This window comes from Ruditapes philippinarum, unplaced genomic scaffold, assembly GCF_026571515.1.
Source record: "Ruditapes philippinarum isolate M1 unplaced genomic scaffold, ASM2657151v2 ctg63_1_1_1_1, whole genome shotgun sequence".
NCBI classification, from domain to species: domain Eukaryota; kingdom Metazoa; phylum Mollusca; class Bivalvia; order Venerida; family Veneridae; genus Ruditapes; species Ruditapes philippinarum.
In genome coordinates, this window is record NW_026866221.1 from 358,903 (window position 1) to 373,003 (window position 14,101).

The following is a 14,101-nucleotide window of genomic DNA, read 5'->3' on the forward strand; positions in this document are numbered from 1 at the left end:
AGCAACCCAATCATTGCACTCTGCAGGTCGTCTCATTATGGTGATCACTTGTGCCAAAGTTTTTCAAAAAAATTTCAGCGGTTAAAAAGTTATGGAGCGGACACGAAATGTAGACTTTTTATTATGAAATGAAAATTTTTTAACATTTGACCTTTAAGTGTGACCTTGACCTTGGGGGAAGCAACCTTATTCTTGCACTCTGCACATCGTCTCATTATTATGATCACTTGTAATAAGTTATTTCAACAAATTTTCAGCAGTTTAAAAGTTATGGAGCGGACACGAAAGTTACGGATGGACAGACGGACGTTCTAACGGGACAGTAACAATGTGGCTACTCTATTGTTCTCTTAGCCACAAAAAAGAAAATAGCCACATAAAAGTATTTCGTAATGAATGACATCAAAGAGAAAGGTCAGTTACCTATTGTCCCTATAGCCACATTATTACCGTCCCGTGAGAGCGCACAGACAGACCGAGGCCATTCCTATAATACGCAGAAGGGGATTAATGAATTACCTATAATATGTCAAAATATGAAAAAATAGCCTTTGACAGGGTGGAAATGTTATTATGAAAGTAGTAAAGTAAGGAAATTTTGCATTACATAATTATGTAAACAGTGGTTCAAACCTTTACTATACTGAACATAATTATTTTAAGAACATAATTATACATTATTAAAAGGGGATAATTGAAACATTGTTAATTTTTCTAAGGACAGCAGCTTAGGCCATACAATATCTTTATTTGGCTTTAAATGAAATGATACTTTAAAGTTTGTCATTACTATATGATTCCACAAAATTTCTGCACAGAAGACAAAAGGAAGAGGATTTCATATGATTTAATGAAGTTATTTATTACCTGTAATTCTAATGTAGAATTTCTATCTTGTAATGTATCAACAAGTCTCTGTAATCTTATAATATCATCATTTACATCATCTTGCCTACAATAAGAAATCATTCATATTTTCCCACCTCTTTTACCAACTTAAAATATATCAATACATATAAATAAGGTGTTAAAAATAAAATTAATAGTTCCTGGAACTGTATTATGTATCTGCTACTGGACATTAACAATGGTTAATCCAGGAATCTGCTTTTACATGTAGTTTAAGACTACAAGAGGGCCCAGGATCGCTCACCTGAGAAATAGGTTAAACGGTCAAAGTGGAGCCCTTTTTCAAGAAGAAATAGTGAAAATTAATACATCGCGAAAAACACCATATTTACAGTACATATAAGAACAAGAGCACCGCTAAGCGGAGCATTATATGCCCGAAAGTGTTTTTTTTTTTTATTAAGGATTAATCATTTGTAAGACATGGGAATAAAATAAAGTATTACCTCCTTCAAATAGCAATCCCCCTATGAAGTTTAAATATTGTGGGCCAAATGGAACTTAACTTAGGCTCCGGAAACTGTTTTCAGTTTTGAGGTAATAGCGACCTTGAACTTTGACCTTGTGACCCCAAAATCAATAGGGATGTTCTACCCAATATGGTCAATCATCCTATTAAGTTTAAACACTGTGGGCCAAATGGAACTTAAGTTATGTTCTGGAAACTGTTTTCAGTTTTAAAGTCATAATGACCTTGACCTTTGACCTTGTGACCCCAAAATCAATAGGGGTCTTCCACCCAATATGGACAATCATCCTATGAAGTTTGAATATTGTGGGCCAAATGGAACTTAAGTTATGCTCCGGAAACTGTTTTCAGTTTTAAAGTAATGGTGACCTTGACCTTTGACCTTGTGACCCCAAAATCAATAGGGGTCTTCTACCCAAATATGGACAATCATCCTATGAAGTTTGAACACTGTGGGCCAAATGGAACTTAAGTTATGCTTTGGAAACTGTTTTCAGTTTTAAGGTAATAGTGTCCTTGACCTTTGACCTTGTGATCCCAAAATCAATAGGGGTCTTCTACCCAATATGGAAGATCATCCTTTGAAGTTTGAATATTGTGGGCCAAATCGAACTTAAGTTATGCTGCGGAAACCAAATTGCTAACGGACGGATGTACTCACAAAATGGTACTTATGTGACTTTTTCTTTGATCTTTTTGGCCATTTTTTGTCACACAAGGCTTAAAAAAAGACACACAAGTAAAAATGGAATGAATAGGATCAAAGAGAATTTACTGCTACCCATTGTTCTACAAGCCACATTTAACCCAAAATCAATAGGGGTCTTCTACCCAATATGGACAATCATCCTATGAAGTTTGAATATTGTGGGCCAAATGGAACTTACGTTATGCTCCGGAAACTGTTTTTGGTTTTAAAGTAATTGTGACATTGACCTTTGACCTAGTGACCCCAAAATCATTAGGGGTCTTTTGCAAAATATGGACAATCAAACTAGTTATGCTTAAGTTATTACAACATGTTTCATGCCAAATATCTAAGGTCTTACTCTTTTGGATTTTCACAAGAAGATTTTTTAAGTTTCAACTATATACATGTATATATCAGGAAAATCAATGACCCCCTGGGGTGGGCCAATTTTGACCCTTTTAACATTTGCCCTAATGATAAGAGAGCAAATAATTAAATAAGTTAACTCATTTAACTTATATATAACATATATAACATAATATGCCCAGGACGGGGCCAATATTGACCCTAGGGGTTTTATTTAAAAAAACATTGTAAATATACACTATCAATAGGGGCGATCTACTAGTCATAAACAACCTCAATACCAAATATTAAGACTGTTGACCAAAGCATTCTTAAGCAATTGAGGGGAAAGCTTTCTTTAGTCAAGGTCCCTGTGACCTTGACCTTTGACCCAGTGACCTCAAAATCAATAGGGGTCACTTAATGGTAATGATCAACCTCCATGCCAAATATGAAGACATAGGGTCAAAGGAGTCTTAAGTTATTGGGCGGACAAACTTCTGAAGTCAAAGTCCTGTGACCTTTGACCCAGTGACCTCAAAATCAATAGGGGTCATCTACTAATCGTGACTAACCTTAATGCCAAATATGTAGACTGTGGGTCAAAGGAATCATAAGTTATTGGGCGGACAACCATTTTTTAATCAAGGCCCCTGTGACCTTGACCTTTGACCCTGCGACCACAAAATCAATAGGGGTCATCTACTAGTCTTGACTAACCTCCATGCCAAATATGAAGACTGTGGGTCAAAGGAGTCTTAAGTTATTTGGCGGACAAGCTTTTTTTAGTCAAGGCCCCTGAGATTTTGACCTATGACCAAGCACCTCAAAATCAATAGGGGTCATCTACTAGTCATAACTAACCTCCATGCCAAATTTAAAGACTGTGGGTCGAAGGAATCTTACGTTAGTGGGTGGACAAGCTTTTTTTTGTCAAGGCCCCAGTGACCTTGACCTTTGACCCAGCGACCTCAAAATTAATAGGGGTCATCTACTAGTCATGACTAACCTCCATGCCAAATAAAAAGGCTGTGGGTCAAAGGAATCTTAAGTTATTGGGTGGACAAGGGAGAACCGACGGACGGCAAAATTGGGAGACGTCTGGAGGGACAAGCTGATTCCAGTCTATCCCCCTTACAACTTCGTTGTGAGGGGGTATAAAAAAACTTTGAATAAGTTATCAAATAATATCTACAAATATTCTAAATTATTATGTGGAAAAAATTTCTTGCAATGTAATTGATATTAAAGATAACATACTTAACAGTAGACTGCCCGAGTTCCCTTGCCTTGTATGCCAGGTTGGCCTGAAGCTCACCGATACGTTCATCCTTTCTCTGAATAATCTCTAAAACCTTACGATCCCGTATTTCGGCCTTCTCACGCTCTCTATAACATAAAACACAAAATAGTATAGATATAAAATAATCACATAAGTCCTATAATTATATAAAACATGAGAGCCATGATGGCCCTTACATCGCTCACCTGATTATTGAGGCTCTCAATATTGTTAGCAATGAATTAAAAGCAGATATAATGCCATAAACTTAAACTGATATCAATACATTCATAATTATCTGAAATAGTGCAAATGGTAATAAGGCTTTTTGTCATATAGCCTTTTTATGTGCTGTTTCCTTTTTTTGACCCTTATTCAAACCTGAACTGAACCTGAATCATTCAAACAACCTTTCTGACCATGTCCAGAATATTTGGGCTAAAAATGTAATCTCTAGAGTGATATTCTAGTTTTTGTCAATTTCAAGTTTTATACAAATAAGGGAAATAAATGACACCCTGGGGCGAAGCCAATTTTAACCCCAGGACAATTACTTGAACAATTCTGTAGTTTCATTAGATGATGTTACACACAAAATATCTAAGCTCTAAGCCTTGCACTTTCAGAGAAGATCTTTTAAGTTTTATTATATGTACATAATGAAAATCAATGACCCACTGGGTGGAGGCCAATTTTGTGACAGGTGAGCTCAAAACGGGCAAATTAGAGTTATGGCCCTTAGGCACTGCACTCCACCTCAATGCCCTCTACCACTGTATGCTGTTTAAACAAATTATGTCAAAGGGTTTTCAAGTTATGCTCCTGACAAAACGGTCAGTCAGACAGACAAGGCAGCGACTATATGCTCTCCCTTCGGGGAGCATAAAACAGACAATCATGATATTGTATAAAAAAAAAAATTGAAGCTAAATTCCTACCAAATATCACTTAATAAATTATGTAACACTATTAATCACAGTAATTTAAAGTAAGCCCTGTCAGGGAAAGCTATGTAAATTACAAAGTACATCTTTACTGACAATCTGGTGTTAAAAAGACCATAATATTTTACCTCAGACATGACAAAGTTCAATTACTTAAATAGTACTTTTCAGGGGAAACAGAACATAAAAAACATATGTGTCCTAAGCAAAGTAAGGTAATTTCTTGAATTTATTCTCATATGCATAATGAATAAACCCCGTCAACATTAAAGTCAACCTGTCACGAACTTGTGAACACCACTATACAACAGTCCTCAGAACACCATTCTCAGACGTTTATTTATACAAAAGCGACTAAATATGACAAATTATCTCAATTACATATTTAAACATGCAAAAGGGGAATGAACAAAAATGTTCCAACATATGCTCCATCTTTCACCTTTGCGTTTAAAACCGTAAGAAATTGTCAATTAGTGTCTAAAAACTTATAATCAAAAGTGTCATCCAGAATTTATTTGGTTTCAAGTAAATGAAAAACTGGAGAAATGTACGAAGAAAAAGTTCCCCATGCCTAGTATAAGTAACTAAAGGTTTAGGTAACAAGAGGGCCATGATGGCCCTAGATCGCTCACCTGACCCATCCAACTCATCCGAACCATTACCTAGACAAGCATTCTGACCAAGTTTCATGATAGGTGAGTCAAAAATGTGACCACTAGAGTGTTAACAAGGATTATCCATATTTGAGCAGTGTGACCTAGTTTTTTACCCAGGTGACCCATGTTCGATCTTGACCTAGAAATCATTAAAACAAACTCTCAGACCAATTTCCAAGTTTGTCAAAAATGTGACCACTAGAATGTTAACAAGGTTTTTCCATCTTTAGGCAGTGTGACCTAGTTTTTGACCCCAGGTGACCCATATTCGAACTTGACCTAGAAATCATCAAAACAAACTTTCAGACCAATTTAAAGGATATTTGGATCAAAACAGTAGCCACTAGAGTGTTAACAAGATTTTTCTATTTTTTGCTCCTGTGACCTAGTTTTTTATCCGAGATGACCCATGTTCGAACACATTTGAGCTATCACCTAGACAAGTATCTTGACCAAGTTTGATGATGATTGAGGTAAAAATGTGACCGCTACAAGGTTTTTCTATTTTTAGCTCCTGTGACCTAGTTTTTCATCCGAGATGACCCATGTTCAAATTCATTCAAGCTATCACCTAGACAAGCATCCTGACCGAATTTGATAATGATTGAGTCAAACATGTGACCGCTAGAGTGTGAATAAGGTTTTTCTATTTTTAGCTCCGGTGACCTAGTTTTTCATCGGTGACCTAGTTTTTCATCTGGGATGACCCATGTTCGAACTCATCCGAGCTATCACTTAGACAAGCATCCTGACCAAGTTTAATGATGATTGAGGCAAAAATATGACCGCTAGAGTGTTAACAAGGTTTTTCTATTTTTAGCTCCGGTGACCTAGTTTTTCATCAGGGATGACCCATGTTCAAACTCATTTGAGCTATCACCTAGACAAGCATCCTGACCGAGTTTGATGATGATTGAGTCAAAAAGGTGACCACTAGAGTGTTAACAAGGTTTTTCTATTTTTCGCTCCGGTGACCTAGTTTTTCATCCGGGATGACCCATGTTCGAACTCATTTGAGCTATCACCTAGACAAGCATCCTGACCAAGTTTGATGATGATTGAGTCAAAAAGGTGACCACTAGAGTGTTAACAAGGTTTTTCTATTTTTAGCTCCGGTGACCTAGTTTTTCATCCGGGATGACCCATGTTTGAACTCATCCGAGCTATCACCTAGATAAGCATCCTGACCAAGTTTGATGATGATTGAGGCAAAAATGTGACCGCTAGAGTGTTAACAAGGTTTTTCTATTTTTAGCTCCGGTGACCTAATTTTTTATCTGAGATGACCCATGTTCGAACTCATCCAAGCTATCAACTAGATAAGCATCCTGACCAAGTTTGATGATGATTGAGGCAAAAATGTGACCGCTAGAGTGTGAACAAGGTTTTTCTATTTTTAGCTCCTGTGACCTAGTTTTTCATCCGAGATGACCCATGTTCGAACTCATCCGAGCTATCACCTAGATAAGCATCCTGACCAAGTTTGATGATGATTGAGGCAAAAATGTGACCGCTAGAGTGTTAACAAGGTTTTTCTATTTTTAGCTCCGGTGACCTAATTTTTTATCTGAGATGACCCATGTTCGAACTCATCCAAGCTATCAACTAGATAAGCATCCTGACCAAGTTTGATGATGATTGAGGCAAAAATGTGACCGCTAGAGTGTGAACAAGGTTTTTCTATTTTTAGCTCCTGTGACCTAGTTTTTCATCCGAGATGACCCATGTTCGAACTCATCTGAGCTATCAACTAGACAAGCATCCTGACAAAGTTTGATGATGATCGAGGCAAAAATGTGACAGCTAGAGTGTTAACAAGGTTTTTCTATTTTTAGCTCCAGTGACCTAGTTTTTCATCCGAGATGACCCATGTTCAAATTCATTTGAGCTATCACCTAGACAAGCATCCTAATCCAGTTTGATGATGATTGAGGCAAAAATGTGACTGCTAGAGTGTGAACAAGGTTTTTCTATTTTTAGCTTTATTGACCTAATTTTTCATCCAAGATGACCCATGTTCGAACTCATCCAAGTTATCAACTAGATAAGCATCCTGACCAAGTTTGATGATGATTGAGGCAAAAATGTGACCGCTAAAGTGTTAACAAGGTTTTTCTATTTTTAGCTCCGGTGACCTAATTTTTCATCCGAGATGACCCATGTTCGAACTCATCCAAGCTATCAGCTAGACAAACATCCTGACTAAGTTTGATGATGATTGAGGCAAAAATGTGACCTCTAGAGTGTTAACAAGGTTTTTCTATTTTTAGCTCTTGTGACCTAGTTTTTCATCCGGGATGACCCATGTTCGAACTCATCCAAGCTATCAACTAGATAAGTATCCTGACCAAGTTTGATGATGATTGAGGCAAAAATGCGACCGCTAGAGTGTTAACAACTAAATGTGAACGGAAGATGGACGACAGACGGACGACGGACAATCATCGATCCTAAAAGCTCACCCTGAGCATGCTCAGGTGAGCTAAAAAGAGTATTTTTTGAGGAAAATTCTAAGTTCAAGGGGCGATAAATCTAAAAATACTGGTGCTAGAAATATGAACCTTGTCACATAAGATGGGGATGATGATAAGGTACATTGTAATATATTTGAAGTATGAGGTTGATCCTTAAGAAATAAAGAAGTAACAGTAAAAAATAGTATTTTTTAAGGAAAATTCTAAGTTCAAGGGAAGATAAATGTGAAAATATTTGTGCTAGAGTTATGAACCTTGTCACGTAAGATGTGGTTGATGATAAGGAACATATATATTTGAAGTTTGAAGTTGATAACTTAAGAAATGACAAAGTTATAGTGAAAAATATTTTACTGCACCAAAACTTTAATCTGAAATCTGGACGCGGATGCAGACGCCGACGCCGGGGCAAGTAGGACAGCTCTCCATATACTTTGTATAGTCGAGCTAAAAAGGTGGCATTAAATGGAAAATGTCAAAATTCCTCTCTTTTTCCAAGGTAGTGGAAAAATTACCACCAAATGCCACTTTCCTTGGCGGCATTGAGTGGAACTTTGAACATAGATTTTTTTCATGGTGGCAAAAGGGTGGAAATTGGTGAAAAATGAAACTTAGTTTATTTTGAAGGTGGAAAATGAGTGGCTTTTAGTGAAAAAGTGAAACTCTAACTATTTTCTGGGTGGCAAATCAGTGGAAAACTAGAACTGTGTCCAAAGGACACGGATGCCCCCACTGACAACTTATATAAGGTATATAGTGAAAAAATCAACAAAGGGCCATAATTCACTTAAATTTGGTCGCAGCAAAAATTCCTTCCTTTACTGCCATCTACACATTAAGGTTGTTCATCCCTGGAAGTTTAAGCAAAATCTGCCATCCGGTTTAAGAGGAGTTGCGTTCACAAAATTTCTATATGGTATATAATGAAAAAATCAACAAAGGGCCATAATTCACTTAAATTTGGTCGCAGCAAAAATTCCTTCCTTTACTGCCATCTACACATTAAGGTTGATCATCCCTGAAAATTTAAGCAAAATCTGCCATCCGATTTAAGAGGAGTTGCGTTCACAAAATTTCTATGTGGTATATAGTGAAAAAATCAACAAAGGGCCATAATTCTGTTAAATTTGGTCGCAGCAAAAATTCCTTCCTTTACTACCATCTACACATTAAGGTTGATCATCCCTGGAAGTTTAAGCAAAATCTGCCATCAGGTTTAAGAGGAGTTGCGTTCACAAAATTTCTATGTGGTATATGGTGAAAAAAATCAACAAAGGGCCATAATTCTGTTAAATTTGGTCGCAGCAAAAATTCCTTCCTTTACTACCATCTACACATTAAGGTTGATCATCCCTGTAAGTTTAAGCAAAATCTGCCATCCGGTTTAGGAGGAGTTGCGTTCACAAGATTTTGGGACGTAGGGACGGACGGACAGACGGCCAGACGGACGGACGGACAAGTGCAACGCTATATGCTCCCACTTTGTGGGGGCATAAAAAACTTAGAAAATTTTGTGAGTAACTTTTAGTCGAAGAGGGAAACTCTTAACTATTTTCTGGGTGGCATAAAAATTGGGGGAAAAACTGAGAAATCATTGTGCATTGCAGGGTTTAATTTTATTTAAGTCAAAGCTCCAGAAACTGAAATAAATCTGTTTCTAGTTTTTACTCTACCAAAGCATCAAGTGAACTTTTTATCAGAAATATTATTAATTTAAGTTGAACAGTTAAAAAGCTCCTGTGACCTAGTTTTTCATGCAAGATGACCCATGTTTGAACTCATCCAAGCAATTACCTAGACAAGCATCCTGACCAAGTTTGATGATAATTGAATCAAAAATGTGACCACTAGAGTGTTAACAAGGTTTTTCCATATTTGGGCAGTGTGACCTAGTTTTTGACCCCAGGTGACCCATATTTGAACTTGACCTAGAAATAATCAAAACAAACTTTCAGACCAATTTCCAGGATATTTGGATCAAAACAGTAGCCACTAGAGTGTTAACAAGATTTTTCTATTTTTAGCTCCTGTGACCTAGTTTTTCATCCGAGATGACCCATGTTCTAACTCATCCAAGCAATTACCTAGACAAACATCCTGACCAAGTTTGATGACAATTGAGTCAAAATGTGACCACTAGAGTATACAAGGTTGTTCTATTTTTAGCTCCTGTGGCCTAGTTAGCTCCTGTGACCTAGTTTTTCAGAGATGACCCATGTTCGAACTCATCCGAGCAATTACCTAGACAAGCATCTGGCCCAAGTCTGATGACAATTGAGTCAAAAATGTGACCGCTAGAGTGTTAACAAGGTTTTTCTATTTTTAGCTCCGGTGACCTAATTTTTCATCTGAGATGACCCATGTTCAAACTCATCCAAGCAATTACCTAGACAAGCATCCTGACCAAGTTTGATGACAATTGAGTCAAAAATGTGACCACTAGAGTGTCAATAAGGTTTTTCTATTTTTAGCTCCTGTGACCTTGTTTTTCAGAGATGACCCATGTTCGAACTCATCCAAGCTATTACCTAGACAAGCATCCTGACAAAGTTTGATGATAATTGAGGCAAAAATGTGACCGCTAGAGTGTTAGCAAGGTTTTTCTTTTTTTAGCTCCTGTGCCAAGATGACACATGTTCGAACTCATCTGAGCTATTAACTAGATACTGTTAGCATCCGGACAAAGCTTGATGATGATTGAGGCAAAAATATGACCCCTAGAGTGTTAACGAACAAGTGTGGACAGACGATGGATGACGGACATTCAACAATCCTTAAAGCTCACCCTGAGCTAGCTCAGGTGAGCTAAAAATCATACACATACATTGATGCTGCCTTTGTGACAACCTGCTACCCTAATTTAGCATAATTTTCACACAAAAAAAGTTCTTTTAACTAATGATGTATAAACAAACACTTGTTCTGTTGAACTTTTTTTTTTTAACTTTAATGCATTATGACAGTTGTCTACTAACTTACTACTTGACCCTTCTAATAGTTATATTGACAAATATGTCATTCTTAAATGCAAAGCATGTGTTGTTTTATTTTCTGATTCACACTATATCTATTGAAACAATAATTTCTACTACATTTAGATCTTGCATATAAATCTGAATACTTAATACAGGAAACTTTTGCTGTCAGAATATCATTGACTCTTTACAAAGATCTAGGGGACTATTCAATTTAGTAGATTAATGTAACCTTGAATTAATCTATCACAAATAATTATGACTTCATGGTATTTGTGTTTTCTTAGAAATTTACTGTACGTAACATAACAGATTACATTTATTCATGATTATATAGTATCCACGAAAATCCTATAAAATTTGTCATTCTGAATTTATCAAGTTTGCAAAAAACCAGGACATAAGTTAAATGTAAATTGAAGTTTACTGAGAAATGTGCTGCAGATACCATAAATAATGAATGTTGTCCCATAAAACTTGTATACTCCTAACATTGTTACTAAAGTAGGTATCTAAACATAAGAATGCTTCTCTCACTCATAAAATAAAATTTAGTAAAGGGCAGTTATAAAAGCTGTTAGTGAATACATATGATGGCACAAACATGCATATTGACAAGATCCTGTAATCTGTAGATTACTGCTGGCTGGGCAATGTTTCTATTTTGACAAGGCTCTACTGTCCTTTAAACTAATGATCAAAATAAAGAAGGGTTTTACCAAAATTCCTCAGGATCCATATATGTATTTCACAGACAAAATAGCACAGATAAATGAAAGATAATATTTGTGTCATTTTTAAAATACAGATTAAGGAAAGTAATATCACTAGATACTGACAGTTTCAAATTCAAAGCAGAGCAAGGTCATTACATACATTCAGTGAGAGATAATGTTTTTAAGTACCCTGATAATTGATTAAGGGCATCATAAGGTAACATATTTCTCAGGAAAAAATATGTAAATCATGAATATTTAATAATCTCATGCACTGTCAAACCCTAGCCAATCCTCTTTTATTTCATTAATACATTTTATGTGTTGACAAATTTTCCTTCAGCATGACAAGATGGCATCTTCACCAATATTGGACAACTAGTTGTTTCAATTGTTAATGAAGGGGAACAATTTACGACAGATGCAGGACGTCAAGAATGAACATTAATTCTATTATTTACTTGGCTATATATACAGAATAATGCTGATTGGGGTAACGTTTGATTGTTTAACTATCCTGTGTCAGGAAATGTAAAACCACGTACATATAAATAATAAATACGAAGCAGTCATTTTATATATCACAGTTAAAACAAGTAAGCTATTTATAAGGCAAATTGTAAGGTCATCTATAATCATTTTACCTTTGGTCTTCAATTTAACACAGAATATTTTTGCACTAGCTGATATTCAGTATCTACCATATACAATCTATAAATATACTCAATATATACACTTTATAAATATAGAGCACCATACACATTAGGCCATCCTTAAAAAAATGTTTGTTTGCAGTAACGCGACCAACTCACAAAATTTGCCCCTACTCAAATTTTTTTTTCATGGTCTGGATAAAAAAAAAATTTTTTGGAATCAGAAAATTATGCCTTGTGCTTTGTTTTCGTTCTTTTAAAGGTTAATAGAAGAAATAAAATGTAAGTCTTATTAAATTAGAAATCAGTTATCAATTTATTAATTGTTACCAGATACTCAAAGCATATATTGTCCAGCATTCTGAAATTCCATGTTTATTTAGGAGTACAGTTCAATAATAAAAAAAAATCGACCTACTTACCCACCTAAAAAATTCTGGGTCAGGTTACTGCAAACAAACATTTTTTTAAGGATGGCCTTAAATAAATACACATCATAGCAGATCATATAATTGTGCCTATACTTAACCATCCAGTTGTCCACATCTAACAGACCCATCTTCAATAATACAGATCCCTTTTTTTTTCTTTATAGTATGACATGTATTTTTTGAGACATTACTACATTACAAACAATCTATAGATAATTTTCTTGTCTACCTCTGCACAACAAGACCAACTGCCTGGGTAACATCTGGGTTCGAAACCTGCAACTTTTTCCATAGGGACCAGACAAAATCTTTGTCAGCCTGAAATGAAAACAAAACTTTCTTCAATGGAAAAAAATAATATCTAGCATGTATGCTATACAGAGGCTTCCTGTTATGTGATTTGATTTGTGAAAATTCCACAAGTAATATGTTGAAGTTTCTGAAAAGTTGTTTACCCTTTTTACTTTACAGCTGAATAATTGAAGCTATAACAACGTCAATGATTTCTATTTCTGTTTAGACTTACAAGTTTGCTAAAATCATAATTAGAGCTTTCAATGAAAATCACAATATTGATATATCATCAATATTCAGCAACCAATATAATATTGATTCACAATTTAGAATATTGATACAATTTAAAACCTATTTCTTCATGTTGTGTGATAATATCACTCTATCTTGTGTAAAAGGAAAAAAAGTCACTTTTCTCCCTTTTTCTTACCTAGTTTGAACTTCAGAGGTGATAACAAGAATTGGTATGCTATGTTTGTGATGTATAAAACATGCTTGCTTACACCATGATAACAGTTTATTACACATATTCAAATGTATAAGCCATTGAATTTGATTTATTGATATATCGTTAATATTCAACTTGTCCATCAATGACAGCCCAAATCATTGTATTGTAATATCATGGTAAAGCATTTACTTCAGTGTGTGAGTTGGCATTTGTTATAAAGTCATGAAATAAATCTCTCCAATTCAGCTAAGATTGTTAACTATAACCTAAAGGGTATATAGAGGATATTCAAGTTTTTTCTATAAATACATGATTTATTTTCATCGAGTGGTATGAAAATAAATATTTCATGAGTGGCGGTAGCCACGAGTGAAATATGGTAATTTTCATGCCACAAGATGAAAATAAATCATGTATTTATAGAAAAAAACTTGAATTTTCTGTTTATTATATACATTTTTCTCTTTCTGGACATTAAAATTTGAAAGACTTTCCCATAAATATTGAGTACTGGCAGAATTTAAAAGAAAGTAGTCCGGCAAGACACCAGTGAAAATACGGAAAATATGTTTCACTGTAGTGAAAAATAAATTTTTACAGTGAAAATACGGAAAATAAAAATACGCATTTTATTTCATCAATATTTCTCAATATTTCATTTATAAGTATATAATAAAAAGCTATACCTGACCAAATACCAACTAGACCTAGATCAATGAAGGTCAATACCCCCACCAGCAACTTTGACTGTTTGAAAAATCAGTGGTCTCAAGAAAAATTTGAACTCAACCTATAGTAAATGAAGTAT

The 14,101-nt window shown here is 35.3% G+C and overlaps 1 protein-coding gene across 2 annotated transcripts in view; it reads right to left on the reverse strand.

Annotated features, from left to right (window-relative positions):
- LOC132731792 (centlein-like) overlaps window positions 1-14,101 on the reverse strand; it is a 151,999-nt gene that overhangs the window by 123,877 nt on the left and 14,021 nt on the right. For both annotated transcript variants that reach the window (XM_060718050.1, XM_060718051.1), the window contains exons 4-6: window positions 12,778-12,866; window positions 3,675-3,803; window positions 868-952 (exon numbers count right to left, since the gene is read on the reverse strand). In XM_060718050.1, the coding sequence (XP_060574033.1) occupies window positions 868-952; window positions 3,675-3,803; window positions 12,778-12,866 (303 nt within the window). The remainder of the gene's footprint in view (window positions 1-867; window positions 953-3,674; window positions 3,804-12,777; window positions 12,867-14,101) is intronic.